The following is a 16,490-nucleotide window of genomic DNA, read 5'->3' on the forward strand; positions in this document are numbered from 1 at the left end:
AGAATGGCTTTCGTACTGGTCGTTCTTGTATAGACAATGTTTTCTGCCTAAAACAAACAATAGAAAAGCGTTTGGAACATAATATGGAGACACACATGGTATTTATTGATCTTCAAAAAGCGTATGACAGTGTCCCATTAGCCAAGCTATGGCAGGTGCTAGAAGACAAGAATATTCCACCGATTTACATTAATGCTGTAAGGGAGTTGTACGATGATATGACGAGTATAATAAAGATTGGACAAAAAGTGACAAAAAAGATAAAAGTGACCAAAGGACTTCGCCAAGGCTGCTGCATTGCACCCACACTCTTTAAGATTTATTTGGAGGGGGTTTTGGATATTTGGAAAAGAAAATGTGAACCTATGGGTGTTAAAATTGGAGACCATACACTGTACAGCTTGCATTTTGCTGATGACCAAGTAATACTTGCAGAAGATCAAGATGATATCCACTACATGTTACGAAAAATAGATGAAGAATATACTAAGTGGGACTTATCAATTAATCCATCAAAAACAGAGTACGTAGTAGTGGGAGCTGAAGGAAAGTACTTAGAACTAGGAAGCAAACAAATTCAAAATACTGATAGCTATAAATATCTCGGTGTAAACATTACAAACAATGGTCGGAATACAAAAGAAATAGCTACTAGAATTGGTCAAGGAAATTCAGCAATACGTCAACTGAATAGTATACTTTGGAATAACCACATCACCCGAAACACAAAAATTAGGATATATAAAAGTATCATAGAAAGCATTGCTACATATGGTTCAGAGCTTTGGGTAATAAATAAAAATGACGCATCCAAAATAAAAGCAATGGAAATGAATTATTGGAGAAGATGTTGCCAACTCACTAGAAGAGATAGAGTAAGGAATACTGAAATCAGAGAGCTTATGGGCATAGACATTGACGTCCTGGAAACTATAGAATGCAAAAGGCTGAAATGGTATGGCCATGTAGAAAGGATGAATGATCAACGATGGCCAAAGAGAATGTTACAGTGGATCCCCACCAACCGCAGGAAAAAGGGAAGACCAAGAAGATCGTGGAGACAAGAAGTAAAAGGTGCAATGGAAGATAGGGATCTACAAGTAGATGACTGGAACGATCGCAAGCGTTGGAAGCTAGGTTGCGAGAAACGGCGGCAGCTGTAATAAACTCGTTATATATATATATATATATATATATATATATATATATATATATATATATATATATATATATATATATATATATATATATATATATATACAATTTTTGAAAGTAATTAGCTCATGTCTTGTAGATGATTTCAGTTCACTTTTACCTCCCCTCTAGAATTTGATGTTCGTCTGTGCTCTACTTTTTTTCATAACGGCCTCTAAGATCACGTTCAGCACTGTTGTGCTTTAAGTCCTCTTAAATTCTATTAATTGAGCTATTTTTTATAATAATAATGAACATATAATAAAAAACTTTCATGAGTTTGTTGATCTTGATCCTGGTCATAGACAAGTAATTATAATTTAACAAATTCCGTAGGTTACGGCGATTCAGGTCCAGATATACCACCAACAGAACTAGGAATTGTTGGTGACTCAGCCCAGGTTTTTAAATGGATCCGATCTTTAACAGACAACGATATTTACGTATGGGGCCATTCGTTAGGAACAGCTTTAAGCACTCACACAGTCAAAAGGCTCAAGGAAGAAAGTATCGTACCATCCGGACTAGTACTAGAATCTCCGTTTACTACGATGAGGGAGGAAATTCCAGCAAGTCAGTTAGGAAAGGTACGTAAATCTACACAGGGTTCTTTTGGTATCTTCTAGGTGTTTGTTAGAGATATTCAGGTCTGGACTCTTGTAGTTATTTTGCGTGGTAACTTTTAAATACATTGATGTTGATGGTTTGTAGATTTGTTGTATTTATGTCTTCCCTCGTTAGAATTCCTATGAATCTCCAAACCTCCGAAGACTTGTTTCCACCAAAACATGATTTCACTTCCTCGAATTTTCGTTCCATGTTTGGTTTTTATATATTATGACAATTTTTTTTAAGTCTTTGTTAATTGTGGTATTGGTTTTTGTCGTCTACTTCTTGAGAGGTAAGCCACATGTAATACGCTCGTTGCTTTAGATGTTTCTGTTGGTCTAGTTTATTCCCATAATATGCTTTTATTTGTTCGTCAGTAGGTTCGCTCTTCTTTTCCCAAGGCTTCATATGCAGTCTCCTTTAGCGATTCTACTATGTAAGCATAAAGTATATTTGTATCGTCGTTTACCCATAACAAAAAAAAAACAACAAAATCAATAAACCAACAATTTTATCAGATGAACAACAAGGATTCAGATCTGGAAGATCCTGCGTAGACGCCTTATTTGTACTAAGACAAATCACAGAAAAGGCCATCGAGTACAATAAACCAGCATTTCTATGTTTTATACACCTGACAAAGGCTTTCGATCGCATCCAAGTCGAAGACGTCTTACACCTACTGTATAAAAGAAACATACCAATCAATATTATACAAACCATCGAAAACATCTACTTCCATAATCGAATACAGGCAAAGATAAATGGAAAACTAACACAGTGTATATCAGTACAAAGCGGAGTCAGAAATGGTGACTCGTTAAGCCCACTTCTATTTAATATAATAATGGACAAGATAGGATAGGATAGTACGAATAGCACGAGGAAAGTCACCAAATGAACGAAGTATTGGCAGACCAAGAAAAAGATTATGCGATAATTTAAACAATTTAGGAGGCTAATATTGAAGAACAAACAGGCTTTAAATTCTACATACAAGAAGGAAGAAGTTTACCTATGCACTATTAAGTTTTTAAACTTTGTTTTCCTTTTAGTTATTTCAGGCCAATAAGTACATTGTGCTATTTAATAGCAAAATCATCATCATATTAATCTCAACTCTTATCAAAATCAAAGAATACATTAAATTCAATGAAAACCATAGTCACAATAAGAATAGACTAGGTAAGGTATGGACCGCTGTCTGAATAGAGGTGAAACGACAATATTCACTTTGAGTAGTCTAGCTATATTTGTCTGTATTTACTATTTTAATGGGAATAAGCCGCAATTGAAGGTTAAAATAAGTTTATTGACGTTTTAATTTCCACTTCGGAAATCGTGAAAATTCAACGATTTCTGAAGTGTAAATTGAAACGTCAATAAACTTATTTTAACCTTGAGTTGTGACTTATTCCCATTAAAACAGCAATTACTTTAAAATGCCACAAGAAAATAGCTTCAGGACAATATCTTTGTCTGCCATACCCGCACGATCTATCAGACTAATGTAGGTCTCCCTCTCTCTTGTTGTTTCCCCATTAATGAGGACCGTGATTTCTTCCAATATTCCCAACAATTTTTCTCCATTGATCTCTATTTTCAGCTACTCTGAGAGCTGCGCAGAATGAGTTTCCAGCTGAATCCTTAATTTAATTCGACCATCTAATTGCGGATCGTCCTCTTGATCTTCCCCCGGAACGTTTCCAGAAACAATTAATCTCTCCAAACTTTCGCACCTCTGCGAACCACGTGACCAAAAAGAATACGTGAACAACCTTTTTTTAATCTCGAGTTGGTTTAGAATGGAAACGTTTGTCCTATGAGCTGTCCAAGGTATGCGTAACATTCTTCTCCAGCACCACATCTCAAAGGCATCAATTTTAACCGCAACAGTAAGACAGTAGGTTCTCTAGGATAGTCAGAGGGCCATTAATTTTCTGCTGGTACTTCGTTTTTTATATATAGCTCGCCATAGTAGTTTCGCCATGTTCCAATATTTCGTCAGTATTGGTCTTTAAATTACCTTCCTTATCTATTACAGACCACTTTTAAGATTTAAATTCTTATATTGGGTGGGAGTAATGAAACGCTGGAGGTGGAAGATTCATTTATTATGCTAGGTACTAGGTGCTAAAGAAAGATAGATAGACCACCTGTCGAGTGCTCTGCGTTTCTCTATTTTGTTCAAATTATATTCTTGTTATGTCTATAATGAATACTTTTCTTTAGGAAACTTACATCAGTTATGTCTGAAATATTTTTCAGTGACCAGTCTGAAAAAGTGGCCTAATATTGGATACATTTTTTTCAACAGCTACTTTTTACAAAAAAATAATCCTAATTGTGTTTTGTTCTTAGTAATTTATTGGTATAACTATCTATTATGTTCTGGTAGGATTGAAATAACTCTAAAAGATACCTGTATCTAAGCGATAATAAAATGTTAATAACAAACCCAAATTCGACAGTTTACAAAATAGTCGCCTAATATTGGATAGTGTATCCGATATTAGGGAAAATCTTATTTCATGTACATGTACAATGTAAACAATATATTTGTTATTTTCATTCTTTCTTTCTCGTAGCACTACAATCCGGAGTGGGTTTTGGCTGACTGCACAACTTGCTTCCATCTTGAACGATCGTCCATAATAGTTGGGTCAGTGGGTAGCCCCATTGTTCTTAGATCTGATCATATATTGTCTCTCCATCGCATTCGTGGACGTCCTAAGGACCTTCTTCCTGTGGGGGCTTCCTCCCATATTGGCTTGGCAAGGCGGTTATTAGGGAGTCTATGGACATGGCCAGCACATCTTAGACGTTGGGATTTAATCTCTTGGACTATATCGCTCGCTCTATACATCTGCTTGACCTCAGCATTTGTTCTCATTCGGTATTGGTTGCTATATTTTGGTGATTGATCATCTTGAAAAATACAAAAATTATTAATACAAATTAATAGTGACTATTCATCTATACAAAATTCGCAAATGAAATTAATGTTGCCTTCAGCTCCACCGCAAGCTTCATGATACCATCTGTAGCATTTGCAGCAGCGTATCCATTGTTGTCCAGCTTTGTCGGAAAAAAAATCCAAGGCAGTAGATGCATTCCACATCCTCTTCTTCTTGATCTATGTTATCTTCAGAATCAACAAACGGTATTTCTTGCTCAGACTCTGATGAATCTAAAGAAATGACTTCTGTTTTCCTTTTAGCCTGTATCAGCGTTTATGTTTCTTTCATTTTCTTTAACTTTCTGCATGTATTAGAGTCAAAGTTTACCACTTTCTTAACACCGCTTGCAGTTTTAGACGATAGTGCTTCTTCAAAAGCTGTTTTATAAGGCGATCCACTAATTAAAGCAGCTGCACCAGAATGCTTTCGTTTAATTCCTGATGGACCAGGTAAAACAGACAATTGTTTTAAGTCAGTTGGTTTTACAAAATTGCTTATTTCACAATTCTGGTAGTTATTCCACCAGGTTGAACAAAAACGTCCTGTAGAATGATAATGTGCTTGGGCTTCTCAATAGTACTTGGAGATTTATTTTCGTTATAGAAAATTCCAACTTTTCATGGATTGCAAAATCTTGGTCACAAAACAAATCTCTATCAAATGGCATAATGCCACATTTTCGAAAACAATGCAACGAGATTTTTATTGATGCTGTCCTTAAATAAGCTTTTCCAAACAAACCAGCAATCTGGTACGGGGAAATTGTTCTACCAGGATTATTTCTTAACCAGTTTTCGATTTGTTGGCAATAATATGTCTTAAAAGGTCACATAAAGGCTACATCTAAAGGTTGTATCATATGAGTTGAATGTGGAGGTAGGCATATTACAATGATATTATTTTCTCGATCCAAGTTTCTTGTGTGCGAGTAGGGACCGTCTAAAAATGATTAAAATGATCTTCGGCGGATGGCTTAGTATAGGAAATAAAATTATCCATCCACTGCGTAAATAAGTAGGATTGAATCCACCCAAAAGATGACATCTTCCAATTGCTGCAGGAGGGGCTCCACCCATCAATTCTGCTTTAAAATGTTTTCTCGGGAAGATCATTACTGGGGAATGTAATGCCCATTTGCATTCATACAGATGACAACTGTCACAAGTGAACCTCTTTCCAAAGTTGTTAACGCTCTAATTTTTTTCTTTTAAGCCTATAACTTTAGTATGCTTGTTTTGAACAGCTGTTATCCCAGACTCGTCAACATTATAAATCCTGCTTGGATTAAATTTTATCTTTTCTAGTTCTGGTTCCAGAATATCATAAAATTTCTTAAGATTTTCTTTAGTAAATCCTTTGATTCTAGCACCAGATACACCTTGTGGCGTTCGAAAAGAAATACTCTTGTTACGCTTTAAAAAATTCCTTAGGGATATTTTTCTCTCTGTAGTAGCCTTCGAGTTAGAAAATGGATGTGGCAAATTGTTGGCCAAAGCCAACTGAAAGGCTAAACGGCGAATGTCTGTTGAGGTTAAACCATAAAACCTCCTTTCAAATTCTAAGCAGTATTCAACCAACCCTTTTTCTAATGCTTCGGGAAGAACTGGCTTACGACCAAGAGTTGATTTTTCGAGGTATTTCAGTAGTTTGGTACTTTTGGTACGTCGTATGCTTTTGCTGCTTTCAAATGTCCCATATCTTTATTAAGTAGGGCCGAAATTGCAGAGGACACATTTGCTTTATTTCATTGCTTTCTTTTTTTAGAAGACATTCTGTAACAAAAACGTTCTTCGGTATAGATACATAAAAAACGTACCTTCTATCAGATATCAAATATTGAGAATACTTACATGTCCAATATTAGGCACATTTCTAAATTACTGGTTAGAATTTTTACACGATAAGCAGACAAAGATTTCATGACTAAAACTACATAAATATGTCAACTATAGCATGCATTACACTACCGATTAAAAACATTTAAATTTCTTATCTTATTTGAACTATTTTCAGCACTAAAACGAGGTGAACTCAAAAAATGTAGGGATGTGCGTTTCAATAAATTTGCAAGTATGCTAAGATGGTCGATCTTTAGATTCTACAGCGACTTCTACGTTAAGTTTTGAATCATAGTCTAGCCATCTGTGGATAGATGGCACCTATTATTCCATTTGTTTTTGAAATAATTAACTATCCAATATTAGGCACTATCCTAATAATAGGCGATTTTCCTCTATGGATTTTATAATATATATATATATATATATATATATATATATATATATATATATATATATATATATATATATATATATATATATATATATATATATATATTTTATATGATTTTTTTATTTTAGATATTTTCATGGATGCCATGGTTTAAAGCGACTGTGCTAAACCCAGTTGAAAAAAATGGCTTTCTATTTAAAACTACAACAAATATCCTTGACGTCGATTGTCCAATCATGATTATGCACGCTCAAGACGACAACGTAATTCCCTACACTCTTGGGCAAAAGGTTAGTACAGTTTTATCCAAGATCTAAGAAAGCACTTAACAAATTTTTACAATATAATAAGCTCTTTCATCACAGATGAAATTATTATTTCCATATTAGTACAAGACTTACTTCAAAGTCTTAATGAATACTGGAGGTGTACTTTCTATGCTGCTGACGGAATCTTTTGTCGAATGTTCAAAATGTTAACAATGAAGACACACTGTTAGTTTATTTTATGAGATGCCATCATTTAATGTTTAGTTTCGGCTAATTTTGTCATTTTTTTTTTGTTTAGGTATACAATGTTGCCCGTACGGAACGAAAAATTCCAGCTCAAGGAAACGTTACTTTCCACTTATTTGGAAGGTTAGGATATGGGCATGTTGGTATTACAAGCGATCCACATATACCAGAATATATTGAGTAAGTTCATTAATTTAGTTTAAAATAATTTTTTATTTGTCTTCATAGGTGTGTTTATCGTGGGTTCCGTGGGTACCATGCACCCTCACGCCATTTAGAAGCGGGGCTGAAATGATATATTAGTCTTTTAAAAATATAAAAAGTAATTGATAAAAATACCGAAAACCTTACTTTCGCTGTTACGTTTGTAAACACAACACCAATCGCTCATGCATATGCAATTTCACACTAGTAATATAAATGTAGTCAACACCGTATAATAAAAATTACTATTATTACGGTGCTTATAAGAGGGAAATTTGAATTGTTCAAATCCCCCCACGTTCAAAAGTACCCCCTCCCCCCCTATAGTTATATGAAGCCTTATGAAAGTATATTTAAAAATCGTAAAAACTTTCATATGGGTATTTATATATATATATATATATATATATATATATATATATATATATATATATATATATATATATATATATATATAAATACGTCAAATTATCGGGTAAAGTGGTCTGTAATAAAAATCTTTCTTTTTTCTTAATTACTCAATATTTCGCCATTTATTTAACAGCTTCTTCAGGAGTAAACTAAAACAATTTGAACATTACAAAAAATGGCGTACAAATACATTTTAAAACACTTACAGAATTTAAAAGATTTCGCAAATAAAAAATGACATTGAAGTATTTGAAAAACTGAATGTCAAGATTAAATTGTCTTAAGCACGTTCGTTACAGCTATACGATAAAAAATTAAAATTATTTCAAATGTAAAAATAAAAATAACAATAAAAGAAAAGTAAGAAGAATAATATTTCTTTGATGAATTATTAAGGTTAGTTGTTATTAAGATGAATGTTGGCTATTTTGAATATTTATAAATTTTGTTCAATATGTTACAATATATGTTACTTAACTGTCCAGTGTCCGTTTTATAATTTAAAGTGTTTTTATTTTTGTTAATGTAATACATCTCAAGAAATAATCTACTTTTGTAGTTATCAGTCTGTGCCAAAATGTGAGCTTTGTTATAGTCTAGCATATGACCAGTGTTTTCATAGTGCTCAATCACTGCGCAAGTATTTTTTCTCAAGCGGCAATCACTTTTATGTTGTGTGATGCGTTGTTTTAGCCATTGTGATGTTTGACCAATATAGCTATTTTGACATCCTAAACACGGTATTTCATAAACGACATTACTTTTATATAAGGTTGGTACTGGGTCTTTGATTTTTGAAAATAGTTGTTTGCTGTTCATGGTATTATATTTAGCTATACTAATATTAGGAACATTTTTGAATATGGATATGACAGAATGAGTTAGACTTAATAAAGGGAAGTTTTTTATATTTGATTGATTTGTTGTTAGAATCATGGATGGGACCGTCATAGAAATTAGTGCTGTAAATCAGATTTTTTAAAATTTGTTTAGGATATCCGTTGTTACGAAAAATTTTGTATATTATGTCCAGATTTTTTTGTAAAAAGTTTTCATCAACAATGGACATTATCCTGTTTTTCATACCTAGTACGGTATTATATTTTTGACGGGTGGTATGGTTTGAATAGTAATTTATATACCTGCCTGATGCTGTCGGCTTTTGGTACCAATCCAATGTCAAAATATTGTCATTTGTTCTTATGACTTTTGTGTTTAAAAATGGTATACTAAAATCTGTCTCAGTTTCAATTGTAAACTGAAGATGTTTATTAAATGAATTAAAAATGTTTAGTGTGGTATTGATGTGATAAGATGGAACTGCACATATGATGTCATCGACATATTTATATATAAACGGTAATTCAAAAGGTAATTGTGTAATCACATTATCTAAGAGATGATCAGTGACAATAGTTGCAAGAATTGGACTAATCGGGGAACCCATCGGTGTTCCAAAAATTTGAGAATAAAATTTACCATTGAAACTAAAGTAAGTGTTGTTAAAAATGAACCTAAGAATTTGTAAAAAATTGTCTTTTGATAATGTCGTGTAGTCTTTTATAAGGTTCCAATTTGATTCTATAATGTCCGTGACCATATTTAGTGGAATGTTTGTAAATAGCGACACCACATCTAAAGAAATTAAAACATAATCATTTGGTAACTGCATTCCCCTAACAGCATTGACAAAGGTGAATGTGTCCTTAGAATTATAATTATTGTGATATTCAAAGGCATCAGTTAATGTATCAGCAAGGAATTTAGAAATGTTATAGGTAGTAGATTTTACAGAACTTACAATAGGCCTGAGAGGAATGTCAAATTTATGAATTTTAGGCAAACAATAAAGTTTAGGGAAACATGAGTCATAAATTATCAACTTTTTGCAACTTGTTCAGTAAGTTGATCTTGGTTTTTTAAGGTTTTTATTAGGTCATTATAGTTTTTTTGTATCACTGACGTAGGAACTTTGTCCAAACCTTTATAAGTCGATTTGTCGTTTAACAACGTTAAGGTTTTGTCGATATACTCCTGTTTGTTCATAGCTACCGTACATCCACCTTTGTCAGATTGTAAAATGTATATGTCTGAATGTAACTTTAAATATTGTTTTACATACTTAAACATTTTGTTCATTGTTGTTGGGGGTTTAGATTTTGAATTTTGTAAGTAATTAGTTACTACATTTGTTACTTGTGCCCTAAGAATATCTTTAGATTCAACTGTTACCTCATCGATGATATTTTCTACATCAGCTAAAAAAATATCTAACTTAAAATCTGGGGGTGTACACTCAACACTAAATTTTGGACCAAGAGAGAGAAAATCAGACACTTCTTTTGGAAAGTCAACGCTGAACAAGTTTTTGAACCATTTGTCATTGTTTAAAAATAATTGGTTGGAAAATAAGTTATTAGTTAGCTGTTCAAATTTTTTTATGTTATTAAGTTTCACTTTGTTAAAAACATTTGAAAAGCTCTTTTTTAACCTTAGTTAATATTCAATTAATATGTTAGTAGGAACAAATTGCTGCAACTCACACTTAATCTTATTAATATCATTCTTCGCATTTGAAACATTATTGCAAGTTATCCTTATTTCTAAATTTAATGTTTTTTTATGGATCTCATTAATGAATTTATCTACTTTAATATTTAAAATTTTGTCATTACCTACGTATAATAAGCTGCGTAGATTACATGTACTGTTCGAAATAATCATTTCTAATATATATATATATATATATATATATATATATATATATATATATATATATATATATATATATATATATATATATATATATATATATATATATAAATACCCATATGAAAGTTTTTACGATTTTGAAATAATATACTTTCACAAGGCTTCAATCCCTATAACTGTATATATAACACCGCTTACGAGAATTAATTAAAAATTAAAATAATTAATAATTTAAAAATGTTTTATTAAAAAAATATCATTTGTTCATCATATATTGATTTTATTTTACAAAGAAAAACATTAAATACAGTAGAATCTCCCTAATCCGGCACTGGAATAAACCGACACTTCCAATAATACGGCTCCTCTCTCGCCTCCCTAGCCAGCCTAGCCTTCTCACTCACAAATATTGTGTAAAACGCGTCCGTCGCGTCAGTCCAACTTGAAGTGCATGTGTGTACATATTTAGCTGCTGTTTTAAGTGAAAATATTGTAGTTAAAAATGTCAACTAAACGGAAACATACGACTTTATCTTTGAAAGATAAAATGGACATTTTAATGAAGTTAGATAGTGGAGAAAACATGAGCAAATTGGCAAAACAATATGGAATTGGGCGTGCTACTATACACGATCTTAAGAAAAAAAGAGAGAAGATAGTGGATCAACTGACGATGATGGAATCTGTACCAGGAAATCGTAAAACATTAAAAGTTGGTAAATGTCCAAAGATGGAAAACGCTCTCTACGTGTGGTTTATACAAGAACGTTCTAAACACATTCCTGTATCCGGGGAAATGCTGCAAGTAAAAGCAATCGAATTGTATAAAGAAATTACAAAGAAAGATGATTTTTGTGCCAGTGATGGGTGGCTGGATAAATTTAAAAAGCGATTTGGTATCCGGCTAACAGAAAAATGTGATCCCGATCCTGAAGATAATCCACCTATTGCCGATTTGAATTCTTGGTTTGAAGGAACCGAAGAACCAGATATTATGGCAGGTGAAGAAATAGGTTGTGAAGCAATACTAGAAGAAGAAGAAAGCGTAGTAGAAACATTGGACCCACCAAGTACTAGAACTGTAAAAGTAAAACCAGAAACAGCATTTAACTGTTTCAACACCTGCATAGCATGGGCTGAAGAAAATGACGTATCTGCTAACGAAATTACAATTCTACGAAACATGCGAGAAAAGGTTTTTAAACAAGGAGAAGTTGCGCAAAAACAAACCTCAATTAAGGATTAAACTATGGTAATTATGTAATTAGTTAAATGTGAGATATGTTACAGTTATTAAAAAAAAGTTTAGAACGTGAACACAAATAATACATACCCTCTTTATGAAATGCCTTATTTTATTTAATATAAATTTTTCTATACAATTCAGTAATCTTAACATTCCAATAATGCAGCACCCTCTGGTTTTTAATAGTGCGGTATTATTGACACCGACACTCTACTCAAATCATGGTTGTATAATTGGTTGCATACCGTATAGTAGTGTTGTTAAATTACTAAAAATTATTGATTTTTATAATATATCGCTACATCACTTCAATAGCGTAACAAATCCAAAATTAGAATATTTGAGAAAACGAAGAAAAAGAAATTTCGGATTTTATATTCTATATATTTTTTTCAATTTTCGTTTTTTATGAACGAAAATAAGTAATTTAGATTCATAGGACTGTAGAACAGTGCATCAAAATATTTAGATATTTGTTTAAATTAACTGAAATTCAAACTTTAGTGACATTGTTACACTATTGAAATTAACTTTTTTCTTGAGTTACGACATAAATTAGCTAATTTTTGTAAATAGAGGTCTGTCTGGTGACTGTATGATTTGAAATAAAATTAACTTGTGAGAAAATTAAACTTTGTTTAATTTTCAAACTTTTATTTCAAATTAATTTGAAACAAAATTAAATAAATACAAATTATTCAGAGTCGGACTCAGGTCCCTCCTCTACTCCATCTTTTTCCGGCAAATTTTGGTAAAATGGCCAATAAACCTGTCTAATGGCATTTTTCTTACAAAGATCCAGTAGATATTTCTTTTTATTTTTATCGATTTCGTTTGATCTCAATAGTCTTGAAAGTATCTTGTGCATAAGAAGTTTTATAAAAAATTATATTCCAGTGCATTTTTTCTATTTTGATGTGCTTGGAAATAATGCATCAAATTCTGCAAATGGATGTCAAAGTTAGCAAATTACTTCAATCACCAGACATACTTATTTTTTAAGCTATAGAAGAGGTTTCAAACTTAGCGCTTGCATTGGGCGAATTAATGATAGAACCATTTATATTTGATATTTATTCCAAAGTAAAAGACACTTTTGATAAGCTTCAAATTGACATTCCTACTCCGAGAAAACGTAAAGTCAGTCAACGATAAAAAAGGAAGTGAAACTCTTTGTATTTTATCCATTTTTAGAACGAATAATTGCCATCAAGAATAAAAAAAAAATCGGGTGTGGCAGTCCAGTGCCGGTAGAAGTTATACTTCTATACACGAGTTCGCCGTTAAAAATTTATATAGGAGTCAATCTGCACAATCATTACATATGTAATGCTATAGGTAAGAGAGAACAGAAAGAGAAAAAGAATTAGTTATATAGGTATATGGTGCATCGTTTGCAGTATATAAACATTTGACTTATAATAGGAGTATAGTAAATGAAGGATTGTATCAATATTTTAATGAAAATATATATTTTTATTTTTATATATGTAAAAAAGGAGTTGAATGCAAAAAAAAAATTTTACACATACTCTGCAGTAAAATTCATTGTTTATTTTGTTAATAATATAAAAATTACAATACAATAAATACACTGCAACATAATTCAATATAATAATACAATATAAATTAAAATGTAATATTCATAAGTACGAGAAATTAAAACTGCCAATATACATAACTTACTTTACGAAGATAAAAATAAAAAACCAACAACTCGGATTATGTTGTAAATTTTCATTTTATTTTAAAATTTATGTTTTTTGCGTATATTACATATATTTAATAAGATTAACATGAGGTTTTTAAATATTTCAAAAATAAAAAATGAAATTCATAATTGGGATTCGAACTCACAACCACCAGCTTACAGTCTGTCCCAAACCCTTCTTTCAGTGCGTCACTAATTTTGACGTCATATAGGATTTTAAGAATGTCCAGAATTATTGCATGACATTTTAGTTAAATTTGACAGTCGTAGGATCGTAATCTCTCTTTTTTGAATTGAAAATAATTTAATAATTTTAATATTAGTCTTGGTTCTTTCTCGATATATTTCGGTATATCTAAAATATTTTCATGACAATAAATACAAAATTAAATTTTCACTGTAAAATGTCTGATAATACTAACCTGGTATGACAATTATCATTATTTTATCAGTTGACATTGTGAAAGTACTGTCACGATCGAGACAATCTGCGTCAAATTATATTTATGCGCATCGTTGATTGGATATCTATTTAGCGTATTCTAAACTCCAACCAATTATACATCCGTTAGTAGAATTAGCTTTACGATAAATAATTTTCTAAGTTCTATGTATAATAATCACAGACTCACGTTTTTTTCTGTCACTTCTAGCTTAATGTGTTAGAGAGAATTCGATCAACTATGACGCACTGAAAGAAGGGTTTGGGACGAACTATATGAACCAAACACGTAAAGGATTTGCCAATTAGACATGACACTAACGGATTTCAAAATTGACAGTTCTCGGTAAAACAGTGATTATTTTGAAATACAAAAGCCTAAAATAATTATAAACGTTTAATTTTAAATAATACAAAACATATCACATAAATAATAATATTAATACATATTATATTATATATAATATTATATATATTTATATATATATATATATATATATACAATAATATATATATAATATATATAATATTAAATATATATACAAAAGGAATTTTATTCTCGAGAGAGGAAGAGAGAGAAAATATATCTTCTGTCTCTCTCTTACTCATTATCTTACATATGTAATGGTTTCACAGATTCACTCTCATGCAAATTTCCAACGCCGACCGTGCGTATAGAAGTATAACTTCAATATTTATTCAGCAGGCAAAATCATATCGTTAAATATAAATGAGCTAGAAAATCAAGATTTAAAATACACCTCAGAAGATTTTGATTCGTATTCTTCAGAATTAGAAACTGAAGTAAGACTTTTAATAACAAGAAAAAGTAAAAATTCTATACATTCGAAAGCTCTCGACTGGCTTGATTAGATGTCACAGCATAATATAAAATCGATGTTTCCAGTCTTTAACTAGCTAATGGTAAAATTTGATACAATAACTGTAATGAGTTGTATTTTTTTTTTAAATCGTACCATTACATCGACGAATTGTATTGTAATGTGTTGTTATAATAAATGTTTAATGTCAGTCTTAATTTTTAATGAATTTTTTATATGTGGCCACCCATGTTTTACTTATGATCACGCAATAATTTAATATAAAAACAAACGTAAATGGTTTCAAAAATTTACTGTTCTAACAAATATATTTTGAATAAAAAAAAAATATTTTAAAAAATTGTAAACTATTTTTCATATATGAAAATATCATTGTTGGAAATTAAAAAAAAAAGTAATTGCGGGTTACGTGATTTTCAGCATTCGAACCCACCCTAAAAAAACCTGGATACGCCTATGCAACACATTACCAATGCAGCCAAAGTGTATACGTTTAAAAACATCTAAGAAAAAAAAACGTAGAACTGTGTAGATATTTTACCTGTAGAACTTTATATTTTTTTATTGTATTTTATTTAATAAACAAAGCATTTTGATTTATTTATTTTATCTCTTTCAGCGAGTTTATAGGATATTGCAAGGACCAGAATAAAAGAAGAGGTTGATACACCTCCATCGATAAAAATCGAATGTTCAAAGAGAAATTTAATTTCCACTATCAAAACAAACCATCACAATAGTGTGTTCAAATCCAAAAGTCAGAAACAATGTTCAAAAGTGAATATCAACTAACTTGGAATCTTATATGGTCTGAAGATTTATGGAACTAATACAAAAAAATGAATGTAATATATTCGATTTTTGTATTAGTTTCCAGAAACATCTGTTTGCAACTGTTCCGGCGTCTATATTTTGTTACCTTAAGTATTTATTTATTAAATTTTTTTATGAATTATTTTTATTAATTGTAAATGTCTACCTGTTCCCTTACACAAACAATATCTCCAAAGGGGTAGTGTAAACGCCACATTGGATGATCCAACTTCGCGCATGTGGCGTGTGCCTACTGTATCTGAAGAAGTGGACAGTGGCGCGATTATGCTTTTTATATAATTAACGGCACCGAATAGTTACCGTTGCGCTACGGACACCGTGGATAAATATGTAAACAAGGCGCTCGGATCGAATCGGTACGAAATTAAGGATTTGCGCTGGATCTTCGTAACTGGCGCCTGCTGTAATAATGCGTATTACAGGAAGATGCTTCCAGATAACAGCTCTAGCCTCTCCTACTCAATTCCTATCCTCACCTCCAAGAACTGTTTCTTAACCACACTGGTAAATCGAAGCAATTCTACCAGGGACTGGGTAACCAACCCTCAGTGGAACTTAGAGTCAGGGCCGACGGGAAA

At 31.6% G+C, this 16,490-nt stretch overlaps 1 protein-coding gene across 3 annotated transcripts in view; it reads left to right on the forward strand.

The window, feature by feature from the left end:
* Nucleotides 1-16,030, forward strand: part of LOC140449691 (lysophosphatidylserine lipase ABHD12-like) — a 74,324-nt gene extending 58,294 nt beyond the window's left edge. For all 3 annotated transcript variants that reach the window (XM_072542975.1, XM_072542976.1, XM_072542974.1), the window contains exons 5-8: nt 1,531-1,781; nt 7,124-7,285; nt 7,563-7,690; nt 15,698-16,030. In XM_072542975.1, the coding sequence (XP_072399076.1) occupies nt 1,531-1,781; nt 7,124-7,285; nt 7,563-7,690; nt 15,698-15,743 (587 nt within the window). In that variant the 3' untranslated portion in view covers nt 15,744-16,030. The remainder of the gene's footprint in view (nt 1-1,530; nt 1,782-7,123; nt 7,286-7,562; nt 7,691-15,697) is intronic.
* The last annotated feature ends 460 nt before the right edge of the window (nt 16,031-16,490 follow it).

The sequence above is a fragment of the Diabrotica undecimpunctata genome, chromosome 9 (genome assembly GCF_040954645.1).
Source record: "Diabrotica undecimpunctata isolate CICGRU chromosome 9, icDiaUnde3, whole genome shotgun sequence".
Classification (NCBI taxonomy): domain Eukaryota; kingdom Metazoa; phylum Arthropoda; class Insecta; order Coleoptera; family Chrysomelidae; genus Diabrotica; species Diabrotica undecimpunctata.